The 17461-nt window shown below is 41.4% G+C and overlaps 1 protein-coding gene across 2 annotated transcripts in view; it reads left to right on the top strand.

Annotated features, from left to right (window-relative positions):
* Nucleotides 1–2991: 2991 nt before the first annotated feature.
* The window catches only part of adcy5 (adenylate cyclase 5), a 95221-nt gene continuing 80751 nt past the window's right edge, over nucleotides 2992–17461 (top strand). The window contains exon 1 of one of the 2 annotated variants that reach the window (XM_013277357.3): nucleotides 2992–6547. In XM_013277357.3, the coding sequence (XP_013132811.1) occupies nucleotides 5612–6547 (936 nt within the window). In that variant the 5' untranslated portion in view covers nucleotides 2992–5611. The remainder of the gene's footprint in view (nucleotides 6548–17461) is intronic. The other variant, XM_013277358.2, reaches the window with a different exon arrangement.

Below are 17461 nucleotides of genomic sequence, written 5' to 3'. Positions count from 1 at the left end.
ACAAAATGAGAAACAACAATTGTGCCCCTTTGAGCAATATGGTTCATTTGAAGTGCTGCTAACAGTTGCTGGAAGACGTATGCCTGTAACAAAGTCAAAAAAGTAAAAGATTTAAGAACATTGCATGAAACACGAAACATTTCAGGTGGCAGTGTAATGTCCTCGTAAGTGGATATCAGGCCCTTGTATAGCAAAATTTAGTATTGTGGTCTAGACAACCCAATATTTTATGTCCACATATGTGGACGCCAGGTACTAGGAGGTTAAGACTGGCTAATGTGATTCTATCTAATGCAAGAGTTCACAAAGACTATGTGGCTGGGATTCAAAGCCTCATATCTGAGATACTCTAGTAAGTGAATGTGAACTTAATTTATTGGATAAACAGATAGTATCTCTGACTGTATATGTAGGGCTGTGTGTTCGTACAGGTGAGACTGTAAAGGCTGCTCTCTACACCAGGATGAGTCACACAACACTGCAGTCCTCCTCATTTTCTCCTTTCCGAGAAAAAGAGAGACAGAGAAACCAGCGCAGACTGAATTCTCCCCCTGTGGGTGAGGGCCTCTTCACCGTGGTGTCACTTCTTCACGGCACAGTATCTTTGTGTTTCGCCCTCTTACGTCGTTCTGCGTCTTTACTCAATTCAGCCGACACATCCCCTGTAAGTCTGAAATAACTGACGTTATTTTAGACAACAGTGAATGGTTTATGTGGGCGTTATGATGTTCAGCAAAGCATCAGCACAGCACATAATAACCGATTCAGTGGATCAGCGCTGCTGCTCACCGAGGCTGGTTTTCTGCTGCCTCAAACGCTGCCTCTAATTGAAACAGGGTTGAATTTTGATTATTCGTCTTTGTGTTGCTGAACAAGCCGTGGCAGTAATTCAGTGCGCCGGGATCAGGTTAGAGTCATCCCTCTGCTAGCTGCATGTCCTGGGTGACTCATTTCTCTCTCGTTTCTTTCTCATCACCCTTACTATTGACCGTCTCTATTGGAAATTCACACACATGAGGACTTCACAGATTTTTCCCCTTAAACATGATAGTGGCTTCTCACTGTCTATTTGGTGGCTGCGAATGGAGTCATAAAGTATCAAAAGATCCCAATTGAATTTGCACAGTTGTCATGGTGAAACTGAAACTACCTGAATACTTGAAAGGCTGTTTTGGCTTACAAGTTGAGTTGTGCTTTTCAGTTCAGATTTAATTGGCTATGATATAACATTTGAAGAGCTGCCTGTGAGGGTGAGAGGTGAGATTTAAAAAAGAAAATGAGAATCAAGTAAAAGCTCTGCATGTAAAATATCTCAGTAACCACTCTGGATTTAAATGAAAGACAAAAACACACCCATCCATTGATTTTCTTAACCATTTATCCAACTGAGGGTCACGGGGTTATTGGAGCCTTGAAACAATAGTTTTTCATTAAAAAACTGTGTTTCTTAGTATGAGCGTGACTACGCCTTTGCCCACGCTGTGTAAAATGTTCAATTTCACGCTCAGGTGATGGCAGTAGTGTTCTGTGTCAAATCAGCCGGGAACACAAATGTGTGTGTGGTTGTAATCACTGTGAAACGAATGTGGAAATTCTAACTAGTATATTATTAGCCACGATTTAACTTTGCAACTTCTCGGTTATTTGTTTGCTCTTTAGAGGATTAAGAGCATCGCTAATTTCAGTTCAAATTAAGACATTCGGCTTTAACTGGAACAATCGATAATGTTGGATGACTCAGTCAGGGTAACTTGGAGTTGAAAGCTCTGTAATATCAGATAAAATAACAGGGAACACTGACACGCACAGGCTGTGGAAATTTGTAAATCAAAATGATTCAAATGCACTGGCCATAGTTTGCACAAACCTGGCTTGATTTGTATTCGTATAAAGAAGCAGTCACTAGCAAACAGTTCTGTGCTTGAAGGCCCTGCTGTGAGAAGGGTTAGCGGAGTTTCCAGTTTTTAACTGATTAGGATGCTTTTCAGTGACATCTGGGCCAACCCAGACAGCAGTGAAAAATATGTTTGCATTCTTTTCTGAAGTAAAAGCAAAACTACCTGACACAAGTCCCTTTGCATGAAGAAGGGCATCTGGCAATTTTTACAAAAAGCAATATTTAAGCATTAGTTCTGCACATTATATTCCATCTTTTAAGCCAGAGATTTAAACTCAGGCTAATTTTAATTCAGTGTTTTAGAGACCTTATACTCGTTAAGAGAAGTTCTTATTGTTCCTAAGTTGATCATGTATTTTATAGGTAAAAATACACTATGTAAAATATGAAGGCCATTCCTCATACACTTTGTATAGATTGGACTCTGTTTCATACCATTTCAATTAAAAGTCTGTCTAAATGCCTACAGAGGACAGACATCTAGAACAGATGGCAGTAGAATTCCTAGGTAGATGCAGATGGACTGCAGGGAGAGTTGGGAGAAAATAAGAGAGACTCTGGCTGCAGGTATGGAGCAGGTGGAGAGAATAGGAATGGAAACCCTAGTGGGAATGGGAGCATACATGAGAGGGAGGCAAGGTAGTAGGACTAGCGGTGGTTAGTCTGTCTGTTAGTCTTGACTTTAAATGTCAAGGTGGGTGCTGAGGACAAATGAAGAAAAGAGTCCAAGCTGGATGGGATGGAGACTGAGGAGTCAGGAGTGAAGAATGGGAGTGATTTGTACCAGCGGGAGTGAGAGGGAGTTAGTTATCCAGCTAGACGAGTTGGGGAGGGTGCCACTGATGAAAAGGCAGGTAGAGCTGGAAGCAGCTGAGACAAAGATGCTGAGATTTGGGCTGGGAGCAATGCGGATGGGCAGGATTAGTAGGTTAAACGAGGATATTGAAGACAGTGAAGCGAAAAGGAAAAGAGAAAGGCCAAAGAGGAGATTTATGTATGGGGTGAGAGAGGATGTGAAGAGATAAAGGATCAGAAGCGAGATATCCAGGACTAATAATGAGTACCTGTTATGTGGTAAATAGCAATCACATGAAATACAGTTTGGGTGTCCGCATATATTTGGGCATGAAATGCAGGTGTAGAGTTACTTGTAAAAGGTAGGATGGTTTTTTTCTGTAATGTGGTGAAGCTGAACGACACAGCACATGCAGTACATGTTCATGAATGCAATTCTGAGAAGGTGAGAAAAAAAAGGAGATCAGCAATATTCCCTAAATAAACCCACAAATACAGGCTCTTTGCAGGAACTGAATATGGCTGTTTTTCTCTGTGTGCTGTGCTAGGTATGTGCAAGAGAGCAACAAGGAAGCAGAACAAGGAGTCATAAGACAAGTTGAGAAAATCAGTTGCACAACTCGAATCGAGATTATTTTGCATCAGATTTATATCTGAGTCTCTTTTCATTTGATGAGGACAGCGCTGAATAGAATCCACTGTTCTCTCTGTTAACAGTGCCTCAAAGAATTCCAGAAAGGGCAAAGGGAATTCAGCTGGAGGTGAGCCGGTCACAGCAAACACATGAGGCTCCCTGTCACATGCTCCCAGTACATTCATTAACACACAGTGTTCTTTTCCCCATGTGTAAATGGCAGCAGAGACATTTGCAGGCTTTAAAGTGGAAGAGCTGAAAGACAACAGGGCATACCTGTGCGGTAAAATGAAGGGCAGGCAGTAATGGCAGGGTGATATAAAGAAAATCCCATTACAAGTGGATGTGACTAAATCTGTTAACTAAACAATATTTAGGCTGTAGAACAAAAACGCTTCACAATAAAAGCCATGACTTAAAACAACATCAAACTGGACCAAAATATAAATAAAGAAAAATACGTTGTTTATGTAATGAGCATGTACTTCGGTCTAGAAATAGGACACTTTTACTTTTTTGAGCAAGAACAATGTGGGAATATGAGTGAAGTTGTTTTAAAGAGTATTCTGGCTACATGGGCGGTCAACTTGAAACCCCTCTGGGAACTTTTACAGTTAAGTTGAAGCATAAGTTACATTTGAATATAATTGTCACCGAGAAACAAAAACCACATGTATTGAATCACCAGTCAAATCTCATTAAACATAAAAGGCCTATGAAGATTGGTTGCCGCCCCCCTAAACAAGGTTTTAAAACCTCTTTCTGCTGAACCCCTTCAGTGCTCTCTGTCCTGACTAATGTCTCTCAAGCTGCTATAGATCGCGGGCAGCTGAAGATGAACAAATCTCTGTGTTACTGTTGTTAGAGCCGGTGTCCTGGAGTAGGGGGACGCAGTTTGGAACTGGCAACCTGCTGGGGGGTCACTGAGATAAGATTCAGCACATGCTGTAAGCTACGTGTGGGGTGTGCCATGCGGGCTATCCAGCTGTGAGCGCAGTCCCGCCCATTCATCGAAAGCGCCCGGGGGTCGCGCAGAATCTGATTTGGATTGACCGAGCTGTCATCCAATGAAAGCGCGTCAAAGCGTGACTCACCCCTTTTCTTTTCCAATGGAAGTGGGCCGGAGAGGCGGATCAGAGGAAGCAAACTTGGTTGAATGACCATTAAAGCAGCAATCAGCGGTAAATATGTTATGATGCCACGCTCCAAACGCACACCGAGCGGATTGTCCGAGGCGCCGGAAGCGCACTTTTGCACCGGTTAGTCACTTTGCGAAATGGCCGTGCGCAGGAGGAGTGTCGCTGCAAACCAAGTCGGGGGGTGGGGGGGTCGCTCTTCAGGGATTTGAACAGTGATGGGCAGCTGTTGGACATTGATTTGGCGCAGCGGCTGACGGTGAATTGAACAGTGCGGTAACGCGGGTTTGTTTTTTTAACCATGGACGGAGAAGCTGTCTTTTGTGGCTGTCAGACGAGGAGAAGGAGGAGGAGCGGCTGAGTTCTCCTCTCTGCTCAGTGCAAGTGTGAGAGAATCGTGATGCTGATTTTTGGCCAAACGTGAGGCTCCCCCGCCGCTGCCGAGCAGGCTTCAATGTTCGCTCAGTACAGGTGCATCAGGATTTAAGTGGACGTGATCAGAGCCGTCACCATGGCATTCACCTTCATATCGCATCCCACCTCCGTCTTTTCCGCCTGCAAACCGCTGACAAGGATACGGGAAACGTGTCTGCACATATAACGGATTCGAATTGGCCAATTGATGCTGCTGCTTGCGCTATGATCTCTGGGGAACTATCCGAGTTGTGTAATGGTTTTATTCCATTTGCAGCGCGTGCCCTGCAACCTCCGTGGATGATGGCTAATTGGGCCCAATGATGTAGAGCCAAATCCACCTGGATCTAATGTTCCCTCCTCTCGTGGCTCCCCTGTGACTTTTTGCGCATGTTCAATTGTTTTTTTAAATTCCCAGAGCTTTTCACTACTCTCGGCTATTGCTTTTGGTGATTTCATTTTATTTGTAAAGGCTTTTAAGGACGACTGTTTGCTTCTGAAAGTGGCGATTAAACTGACTGCTAACTTTACATTTTACATTCAAAGCCCTCAGGCTGTCTGAAGCGTGATCAGCTATGGAAAGTTCAGCTAATAAAAGACATTTAATGCGCCTCATCCTTGGGACTAAATAGTTCCCTTCCCTCTTTAAGTGGAACAAAACTTCTTTTTCCCTCCCCTGTCTCTTATAGGCTGTTTGTTTAGATAACATTCTGTCACTGCATCCACTTTTCCACTATGTCCAGATCAAACAGTGTCAGCCCACCCGGAGTCGGTGCGCCCGGGTTGAGGGGAGGGACCGAGCACAGATCAGCTTGGGGAGAGTCTCAGTCTGTGGCCAACGGATGCCCATACTCAGCCAGATCTCCGCGCAGAAAGCTCACCCGGACCAACAGCCGGTGGACGGAGGAGGATGATCTGGACCACCGGCCGCCCGGGCGAGCCTCCACGACCGTCAGCAGGGTCAGCTTCAGGTCCAGGTCGGCTTGGCAGGACCATGGAGAGGAGAGCCGAGACAACAACCGCGCGTCCTCTAAACGTCCTGACGGCGAGGTGAGACCCAAGTCCGTGGAGCTGGGTCTGGAAGAGCGGAGAGCCAAGCCGAGGACCGACGAGGAAGAGGTCATGCCCGAAGTAAACTTTTCCTTCGTGGCGTGCTGCACCAGCGTCATGCACATTTTCAAATCCAAAAAATTCCAGTCGGAGAAGTTGGAGCGGCTCTACCAGCGCTACTTTTTCCGTCTCAACCAGAGCAGCTTGACTATGCTCATGGGCGTACTTGTGCTGGTGTACACGGTCATGTTGGGCTTTCACTGCTCCGGTGGGAGATCGGGACCGAACGTAGCGTACGTGGTGGTATTTTCTGTGGCCATCTTCCTCACGCTCGTGCTCATGGTAATCTGCAACAGGAACGGATTTCACCAGGACCACATGTGGGTCGTGTGCTATGTGGTCATCCTGATGGTGTTGGTGATCCAGGTGATCGGAGTACTGCTCGTACGGCCCAGAAGTGCCTCGGAGGGGATCTGGTGGACCGTGTTCTTCATCCATGTCATCTACACTCTGCTTCCCGTCAGGATGCGCGCTGCGGTCATCACTGGAGTTATTCTTTCCGCCATCCACGTGGCCATTTCTTGGATGTTAAACGAAACGGACAGCTTTCTGTGGAAACAGGTACGTCGAAGATTGCGCTCTGTTTTTAAACGTCTGGGCAGAGATGTGAAGCCACGCGTTGCGCGCAATAACGCACATTACACATATTTGTTCAAAGCATCCCGGTGCTGAACGTTTCTCTCACGATCAAGTGAACAAAAGTGATAGAGAAGTAATAGAAAGTGTAGGATAATAAGTGTCACACACATACAAACAGTGGTAGGCACAGTCTGTCTGATGGAAAAAAGGGGGAACCCTTTTCAAAGCCACTTAAATCACTTTCTGTGTGAGCTCTCAAGGACAGATTGTCCCAAAGTGTGTGATTCTTCATGTCAGATCTACCAAGACAATCAAAGATCAGAGAGGGTCTTTGAGTGTGGCCATTAAAAGGGTATAAACACTTCTGCCTTCAGCTGTGATCTGATCTAGATTATCTGAAGCATCTGAGCCGCAAGTTTATTATGTTAACCAAAGTGACTGAGTGGGGGGGCTTTGTGGTTAAGTCAGAGTCAGGACTAGATGCGAAAAAACAAACAAACAAAAAAGTGAAACGTGTTTACTTGAAATATTTTTCCTTTCTCTTTTTTGTGGTTTCTGGTTATCTTTCCAACAATTAAGTCACCGAATGACTTAATTGACAAGTTGAGCTGGTGATTGGTTAGATAAACACTTCAGTCTGAGTGAAGCCACTGGTTGGCACGGAAACAGCAGCTGGCTTGTTGCTTTTCAGTGGTGCCAGCAACTGTGGGCTCAGCACAAGTACAGCTATACAGCCAGATTTTTCCTTTTGCTGTTAGAATTCTCTGTTTTCACTTGCCTCATAAAATCTCATTTGTTCAGCAAAACTAACAGTGCGTAAAGAGCCTGGTTTCATACCAAATACTATCAGAAAAAGTCTGACACCTGGACGTATTACACAGTTATGAATTAAAAGAAGTGAAATCGTGATCCTATGTTACCATATCCAAATTTATTGCATTTCATTGTTCTGTTTCATCATGACACATGCCTGAATATTCCATATTTTAGTCTTGCCATTTTACCTCTTACTAAACTTGATCACAGTGGGTTTGCGAGGATGGAGTTAACGCCTGTTTATTGACTTATAGCATTCATATAACAGTCTGATAAACATCCTCTGCACAGGATGTTTATCAAACATTTGAACATGATATAATTAGTAAAACACTGAATGCGGGCCTAAAACACTTTTCTAACCGCAGAGCTATTGCATATTTAGGACTAATGAAGTTATAAAGAATTAATGTGCAGATTAAACACCCGAAATCAAAGCTGTTTAACAGAAGGGAAGGGAAAAAAGTGTTTGAGCTTAGCTTTGGAAAAACTGATTTCAGATTGTTTGTTTTACATCATCTGGGCTTGTAATAAGCTTACAGTTGATAGTTTCAGGGGATCTTGTTTTAATGTTCTGCTGAGCTTCCATGTTTCCCATAACATCCAAATTCTGCTGCTGGTATTATTATCCCACTTGGACAAATGTGGGATGGATGGATGATATTATTATATATATATATATATTTTTACAACGTCAGTATTGCGTTCAACACATTTGTCCAAGGCTGGTGGACTTTATCTGTAATAAATGCGTTCGTGCAAATGAGTTTAATTTTCCACCATTATTTAAAGGTACACTTAATTGTGTTGACTACTAAGCTCTATTAACTCCTAACTGCTCTCTGTTACGTGTTTGCATGTTGCCTTTTTGTTGTTAACCCATTTACTGTTTTTTTTCTTTACAAGGCTGTGTGCTGCTTAAACATCGTAGCTCATGTACAGTAAGCGCTCCTATAAAGATGTCAGAGTTCATATGGAGAAAGATGCCTATTTATAGCTTTTGCACTGAAGAACCTCCACAGGGATTCGTCCTTAAATCCTGAACTACAGTAAATTTGTGGATTACCTTTTTTAGAGGCCACTTTAATAGTTGGGGCATGTTCTGTAATGAGGAAATCTTTATGTTATAGTATGCAGTTCCATTTTAAACTATACTGTACTTCAAAGGATAACACTGATTGCATAAAGACGGATTGCTTAAATTGTATCATAAAAGGAGAATGGAGTTTTTAAAAAAATTAAATATGTGCTCACATGAAATTTGATGCCAGCAATATATTTCAAATAAGCTGTCATGGGACTGCAATAGTCTGCAAAGTGTAACAGTAAGCATGCAGTTTGTTTATTTTTTTGGAGCCACATATGTACTGCCACCCAGATTTGAGCTTCCTTATTTCAGAAGGATGACAATAAACTACAATGTGCAGCAGCATAGCTCCGTGAACTGAAAGTATTCGGTAGATATGAAACAAAATATACAACATTTTCAACGTATGTTGCGCAGGTGAAATCCTATCGATTTAAACAATGCATCTTTAAAACACCTTTTTTTTGTTTTGTAGTTTTTATTGGATTTAAACCCAACATCACAACAGAACAGTGAGCAGCTGCTTAGAAGGCTGGAATAAAGAGAATACACGTCCTCTGGGTAAGACAAAAATCAGGGAAGGCATTCGCTCCATCAGTGAAAAGTACTGGATAGAATAGCAGATACTTCCTTCTCCAGTTATCGCTTTCACAAGATTTTCAGAAAATTTGACCTCTGATGCATGACATCGAGGTCCAAGTCAATGAGATTCAAACTCGTCCAACATTTTTAGTGCATATACCTGTGATTTGAAAGCCCTATGTCACTTTGTTCTTGAGTTATTCCAATCACAAGCTTGAGTGTCCATGCTGCCCGCCTGCCTGCCTGGCAGGGTGACAACAATACCGCATCAACCTTTTACAGCTATGTGGGAAAAAGTGAATGTTTTTGAATGTATAACACAAGAAAGTCCAATGGGAGATGTTCTGTTATTTTAATCCATGCTTATACTGGAGGGGCTTTACCAATATGTCAAGACATTAAATAGTTTTTCTGTGACATCCATCCTAGATATGCAGATTACACAGATCTAGGAGAAGAGACAAGGGATCCATCACCAGCTAAGTTCCAGACATAGCTTCTTGAACTTCCACGTCTTCTTTTGTCCTCCACTTGTCCAGTTTCCTCAAAATCCTTAAGAACACACTAAACACCATGAGATTTGCAACATTTTAAGCTAATTTTGCTTTGCTCTTTTATCTTGTTGGTGCAAAAATACTATTTTATGCATATCAAACTATGTTATCTTTGGCATTTTCCATAAAATTGATTCTTTGCTAAGTTGGCTGTTATGAGTTTAATGCCTTTGTTGTGCTTGAATGATTCATAGGTCAGTGTTAAATGGCTTAAACAAAGAGTCTTTCCTTTGAAAATGGTCAGGTGCAAGGACTGGACTGAAAATGAGTGGATAAGTAGCCAATGTCAAAAAGAAGACCTTCGTAAAGCTTAAAGAGCTATTGCTCAAGACCACTTTAAAAAAATGACAAGAAAGTCTGGCTGCTTGGAGGTAAAACATAAAGACACGAGGGGTGGCTCAAGAATTTTGCACTATATATTCCTTTTTAATAGTTGATGGATTGCCTTTAAACTGTTTCCAATTAATCATAGTGTTTAAATGGTTTCCAAATCAATGCATTCCTTCTTTATTTAACTTTGGCTTTTTGGGTAACAGGGTTTTATGTGGTAACAGTTTCCTGTGTCATCGTCCATAAAGACCACAATGAACTGGTCAGATGAATCTGGTTTATAATTTTCCTTTAAAGAACCAGTGTGTTACCTATGCCAGCTTAGGGTCCACCCAAGCTGACATGTGCTTCTTCAAAAGTTTGAGACTGCTGTTATGACAGGGTTACCAAGTAGGCACAGCACAGACTATGATTTGCTGCGTGTTTCATATATTTTTTGAGTTTGTTTGTAGCAAAGACAAAATTAGGGATGTTACAGAAAAACTGTTTTCTCACTTTCTCTGCCAAACCTCTATCAAAAGAATCCGTTCTGTACAAATATGCACATTAATCGTCAGCTATAGTGCGCATTCATTATTAATAGAGCTTTATCTGTTGTGTCTCCTTGTAGCATTGCAGTGACAACAGCGCCGGTTTTTTCACTGAGTTTGAAATGTTCAGTGGAAGCTTTTGATAAGTCTTGAAGCAGTTTCTTATTCAAGTGGTTAACAAACAAAATGCACACATCAGAGACGGCGTGTGTCAGAAAAGAAACCTGAAGCATCAAGACTCGGGAGAGATTGAGATTACCACACCTGTTAGATTAGCCACGGATCCTCTCCATCAGCCATGACTAAGCCCAAATGCAATGGAGCCACGCCATTTGTGGGTCCAGGTGCAAATCCTGTTGACCAGGTTCTGAAATCTTGTGTAAAGCCTGAAACCAGAACAGCAGTGGCTGATGTTGTCACGTCCATGGTTTTCAAATGACATTTTCAGCAATCTGGTGTCCATATACCTATAAATTGTTCAGAAAAAAAAAAAAGGCAAATCCTGATAGAGGGCAGAAAATGATCCATTTAGGAGGGTGATCCAAAAAAACCGGAAAAGGAAATGTCCTGGACCGTATGTGGGCCATCAGTGGTTTATCCTAATTTGGAAGGAGAACATTTAGTTTGAGTACCACTTTAAAAATCCCCATGATCTCACATCAGCAGCCCTGTAAACTCCCTACCATGGCTATCGCAAACACCAGAAAGGATGAACTCTTTTAAGCCCTTTATTTCTTTTTGGAATCTAATTTTTGCTTATATGCATAACTCAGACTGATTTATTAGGTTTTTTTGTGTCTGTGGCATGTGACCCCGCAAGTTTGTGTTTTCTCAAAAAGCCACATTGTCATTTGATGTGCTGATGTGAGTGTGTGGGAACGAGCTGCTGTATTTGCTGTTCTTTCCTCGCCACGCTGTTGTTTTTAGCAAATCTGTTCTCTCCTGTTTATATAGGAGCCAGCTCTCTGCTGAGTGGAACAAGTGCTGTGAGATCCTCAGATAATCGGGTTTCTGAGTCTTCTGGATTTCTTGTAGGCAGTTTAAAAAAACAAAACAACAACAACAACAACAAAAACAGCGAGTCAATCTTGTAATCTTTTCTAATGCTCGATTTCATGTGTGGACATTGTGGTGCCAGAAAACCCACAAGTCTGCGCGGCCAGGGTGATGTTGATTTTTATCATCCATTCATTGTGAAGTGTGTATGTGTGGTATGGCTTGTTTGGTCGAGTGAATACAATGCTGTTCAAACTCTGGTGGTACTAGATAGTGGAGCTGGGTGGAATTGAAATGCGTTTGGCCAAATTAGATTATATGTGTGGAAGTAGAAAAGCAGGGGGCGTGTAAATAGAGGTGCACAATATTTGCTTTATGACAATAAATACCAGAACAGAAATTATCTGCCTCTTCAGTAAGTTATTCATCCCTTGGATAAGTTTCATCACTACTATCGTGGATGGCAGCTGGTACTGTTATGTGTGTGTTCTGGTGAGAGCGGCCCTCCAGCTCACAGCGGATCTCCAAAGCACAGAGCAAGAACTTCTGTCGCCAAATGTATTCCAGGACATCATTGCCAGAGTCCATCCCAGTCTGGCATGGAAGACTGAATGACACTGAGCAGTGCTGCAACAGCAGTCTGAACAGCCTGCCTGTAGGGAAACACTAGAAGGGGAAAGACAGAAACGAGCTGGTTAGCAGTGACTAAACTCTTAAGATAAAAGGGAGGGGATTGCTCAATAGTAAATTGATGGTGTTGTTATCTCAGACAGCTGACAAAATGAAAATAAATTGCAAAACTTTCTTGAGCAGCCGTGACTACACTGTAAAAAGAAAAACTAACATTTGCTTAAAATCTCTGCAACAAGATTCAAGATTCTTTATTTGTCACGTGCATAGTTATACGAGTACAACACGCAGTGGAATGTGTCCTGATACGCTCCTCGACTGTGCAAAAAGAGAGAGAACATTATATATAGTAAGTTAATATACACAAAGAGGACATGATGTGCAGTAAGTGAGTGAATTCTATACATTAAGTAAAGTAAATAAAAACAATCTGGAAATGTACAGTTCGAAATCTGAGAATGTACATTGTGTCAGCGGGGTGTTACAGTGTCTTGTGCCGTAGTGAAGCCAGAAGGATGAGGATGATATGAGAATGTGGTAATGAGTCCTGTCTCAGTCACTTATGGATGATTGGGATGGCCTCAGGATAAAAGCTTCTCTTGAGCCTCTATGTTTTTGCTCGGATGGTGTGGAACCTTCTGCCTGACTGCAGAAGCTGGAACAGTTTATTGCTGGGATGGGACGGATCCTTCAGTATCTGAGCTGCTCTAGTCCAGCATCTCCTGGTGTAAATGTCCGGTATGTAGGGAGGGGAGAGCAGCCCTGCAGCAGCATTCTGCCGTACGGATCAGTCTCTGAAGAGCTTTTTATCCAGCTGTTCCCATACCAGGATGTGATGTTCTGTGTGTGGATGCTCTCCACAGCGCCTGAGGATAAGTCCTGAGGATCCCTGGAGAGACCCTGAACTTCCTCAGTTGTCGGAGATGATGCAGGCGCTGCCTAGCCTTTTTGGACTGGACATGCCAACAGTTTTGCACTCAAAAATATTAAGTAGATTGGAAACCAGTCAAATCTCTTAAATATACTTTATCAGTCGAATAACTTAAATTAAAACTAATTAAGTTGATGTGAATAATTAGTAGTAGTACCACATAAAATTGAGTAAATATAACTAAAAATTAGGAAATTAAGTGTAAGTGAAAACCACATAAAAATTGAGCAGATAATACTGAAATGCTTGGTAAAGGTCACTGACAGTGAGACTCATTTAATATAAAAATAAAGTTCCAACATGTCCCGCCATCAGACGCTGTTAAATATGACTGGGAATCTCAACTTGTACCATAAAACTGTTTAAACTGGCTAATTGTTGCCAGTGAGCTTGTGAAAATGTACCTGTGTTATGACCAACATATGGCGTTCAAAGGAACTCAGTGCAAACTGAAGAAACAAGAACGTACAGAAAACAAGAAAATAATATATATACGGGAAAAATACAAAAAAACTCGCAGTGGCATGACCGTGCCTAAAAATGTGTGTCACAAGAGTTCTGAGCCACATGTTCGAAATACAGAAAATAACAACGACAACAAAGAAAGGTTGGTCAGGCTAAGACTCGTTTCCTCTACGTTGTAACTTATGTGCTTAATACTTTGTTAATGTTGTAAGACAATTCTCAAAATCCATGAGAATTTAAAATTTAGCATTCCCCAGGAACATTTTATCTGTGAAATTTCAAGTGTTATGGTTGTTGTACATGTTGATGTCACGATGCTGAATATAGAAAATAGTTCCTAATTTGCTGATGTTTTGTACACTTTTGTTTTTTCTGCTGGGGCCACGTGACATTACAGGATGGCAAAAGCTGAACTGGACTGAACTGGATTATGCATGTAGCTTGAAAAGTCAACGATGATGCTTCATATCATTGAAGGTGACCTAACGGCGAACACCAGTGAAATAATAAGACATGGCAATAACGTTTAACTATAGATGCATCGTTTTGAAAAGGAAACATGCTGATCACAGATTCTTACTGTTTTGAAATAGCTTTTGAATACAGAAAAACAATCATTTTAGTGTGAATTTGACTAAAAACTGTCTTGAGAGTAAAGCTCTTGTAGTAGTGCAAAAACTAAAAAGAAAAAAAACCTTATCCCCCTCCCACTTGAAGGAAAAATGGCCAACCAGGACAGCAAACACAAAAATCATACGAGAGCTTAGATTATAAAACAAAATCAACAAAACAATAAAAAAGGCTCATGGTTTATTTTTTTTATCCCCCAGTAAGTTACACAATACCTGTCATGACACAAGGACGAGCTCAGACCCTCCCTCAGGCTAATGACCTGCATGACAAACAACTTTCAGGTTATTGTTCGTTTTTAGTACAATTACCTTTGCTTTTTAAAAAATATACATTTTAGATTTTGTTGGTCCAAAGATGAATAAAAAACTAAACCTTTTGATGAATACGCCCGTCCATTTAAGAAGTCCCATGCTATAGGAGCAATTTGGTGAATGTTGTCATCTACAATGCAAAGAGGTGATTTTTCAGTTTCTGAACCTTTACTGAAAGGGATCCAGGATCCAACTCTAGGAATCATTTTTGATATACCTCAAAAGTATTTTTGAGATTCTTGGGGTATTTTAGATCTGAAGCACAGGCTCGTCCCTGATAGCAACAGGCTCTGCTGAGATCCCCGAGATAACTGAGCACAGTTCTGCCCTAAATAACCATCCCTGCATCAGTAGGTGTGACTGTCCCGTCTCGGTTTTGCAGCAGGTAAGTCTTCATCACCTCCTCAGCCAAAGCTTCTTGAACACAGACATCCTCAGCATCCTCCTGTAGACATAACAAAGAACCTGAGTAAGCTTACTTTTGTCCCACATATTTCAAGATATGGACACACAAAAAAAAAGTGTTTTTCACATGAAATCTGAAGCTACTCAGGAACATTTGGACTCTGAGGTCCAAACTTTTTAAGTTCTCTGCTCTCTTATCTACTTCATAGCTTTAGTTTTTCAGATTTGACATGAAAATTGAAAATGGTCATTATTTAGAGCTGATATTTGTATCCAGAATCTAAAAAATCAGCAGTAAACCAACATTAAATCTTTGCTTGATATCATTATGTTGTTCTTGCATAAAGCACTATAATAGTTTGTTCACTTGATTTCAGGATTAACACATCAATCCTCATGAAGTACTTTGAGTATTTCCCTTTATCTCCTCCGCTTGGTATAAGGACTGGACTTTCTTCTCTTAGCATCAGGCTACTCTCTGTATAAGCGTATTTTCTAAATGGCTTTAATTGGTATAAAAAACAGTGCTAGGTGTTAGTGATGTGGGCCTTTTATATTAGATGACAATGAAAATCTTGACATGCTGCCCATACTCATCATCCAAATGGTATGAAGCCACAGACTTGGCCCAAGCAGCGTCAGCCCAACTACCTGTGACAACTTAAGTTTATGGCTTTCACCCAAAGAACATGTAACAACCTTTTCATTATTTATTTATTTTCACGGATAGGTAAAAGCCCAGTTTCCTCCAACGTACACGTCGTGCCGCGACGCCAGAAGACACAGCTGAAAAGTATAGATGCCAATCTCTTAAATGTTTTGACTTGGTTTCAAACAGTTTTATTTCTCTGAAACAAATGTAAATAAAAAATTCTTAGACATCTATTTCAGTATATCAAACTCAAGTAATCACTTAAGTGATATTCAGAGTTTTAATCAAGGTCATCTAACTTTTAATTATAGTGATATTTACTAAGCCTCTGAATTACTTTTTAGAGTGTGCATGCCTGCCCGAGGAAAGCCTATGTGTGGGAGCGACTGCATGCATGTTCGGTTAAGTCATTGTTTCTGAAACTGTAGGGCTGGCCCGACTCGAGGGATGTGGAGCCACTGCAGGTGGAGGACCCGGGGGGGAAAATAAAGTGAATGAATATAATTCTTTTAGGGAAAATAAAGAAACAAGAGTTTGAATGTGATTTAAGTACATTTAACTGTGGATTTTACATATTCATCCAGTAAGAGTCATTGTCTAAGGAAGGGGAAATGATGGGGGTCTTTCCATCAGTGTATTTCACACACTAGAACAACACAGAAAACACAAATTTGTTCATGCATGTAATTGTACACACAGTGACCCATCACAGACTCCTAAGCTGTGTTGTCTGCGCGTACCTGACAGCATATATGCTGATACCAGCCTGTCTGTGATAGGCCAGACATCCGTGTCCAGAAAGCAGTCACTGGTGCTGATATCAGTGTTCTCAGTGTCAGCGTTTGTGGTAGCTCAGCAGGTAAACCAGCTCATCTACTAATTGGACCGTTGGTGGTTCAATCTCTGGCTACTCCAGTAATCATGCCAAAGTATCCTTGAACGAGAAGCTGAACCCTGAGTTGCTCCCAATGCAACTGTCACTAAGATATAAAACATAAAAAGTGTTTGTGTGGATGAATCAGCGATGTTGTATAAAGTGTTTGAGTAAAGAAATCATTGTGCTTCATGTAAAGATGCAGTGTTGATTTTTCTTGTGCCACTCTTTGCTCTACATTATCAAAACTTGGCACACAAGGTGGAATGAAATTGTCGTGTGCTGCGCACTTGCCAGTAAATGCAGCCAGGAGCTGCCATCCTGCCACAAGAAACAGAGAGATACATTTGATGATTTTCTTTTTTTTAATAAACTTGCATTATTTTTTAGCCCCAGCTGATGCCACTTAAGACACTTTATCAGGCTTCACATAGTTCCCTCTGGAGCCACAAAAGATGTAAAAAAAATAGGGATGCAACGATACCAATTTTTTCAAACCGATCCGATACCGATACTTGGATCTGAGTACTTGCCGATACCGAGTACAAAAACCGATACTTCTACCACACACAAGTTAAACTTAACCAGTAGTAAAGAAACGACCCCACACAACTCTTTAACACAAACGAAACGTTTACTGAACGTAAGGGCAGAGACAAATACTGTACAACACATCCCTTTTTTAAACTCAAATGATATTCCAATTCCTTAACCAAATGAAATACACTGTATAAATGACATAATTCCCTTTCAAATTATATTAAACAACCCAACTTATGTTATCACCTTTTGGTAAGTGACTCACTAATATACACTCCAAAACACGTTATATAAATCCACTAAACATAAAATATTCACACATGGGCCCCACACACACTCACATTCACACTTGTTGCAGGCCTGTTTGCTGCTCACGCCGGACGATGGAGAAAAATCCTCTTCTCCCCAGTAAGAGCACAAAAGTCTGACTTACAGTTCAGCTGATCGGTAGGTCGCCGTTCACCAGTCCCACACTAAATCCACTCCCTGCGGACCCGATGCTGTCTCTGCTACAGCGCGTTAGCGAGTCACTGTCCAGCTCTCTGACAGTCCATAGCGGC

This window comes from Oreochromis niloticus, linkage group LG16, assembly GCF_001858045.2.
Source record: "Oreochromis niloticus isolate F11D_XX linkage group LG16, O_niloticus_UMD_NMBU, whole genome shotgun sequence".
Taxonomy (NCBI): Eukaryota; Metazoa; Chordata; class Actinopteri; order Cichliformes; family Cichlidae; genus Oreochromis; species Oreochromis niloticus.
Note: the sequence above shows the minus strand (reverse complement) of the source record. Positions and strands in the feature narration are given on the sequence as shown.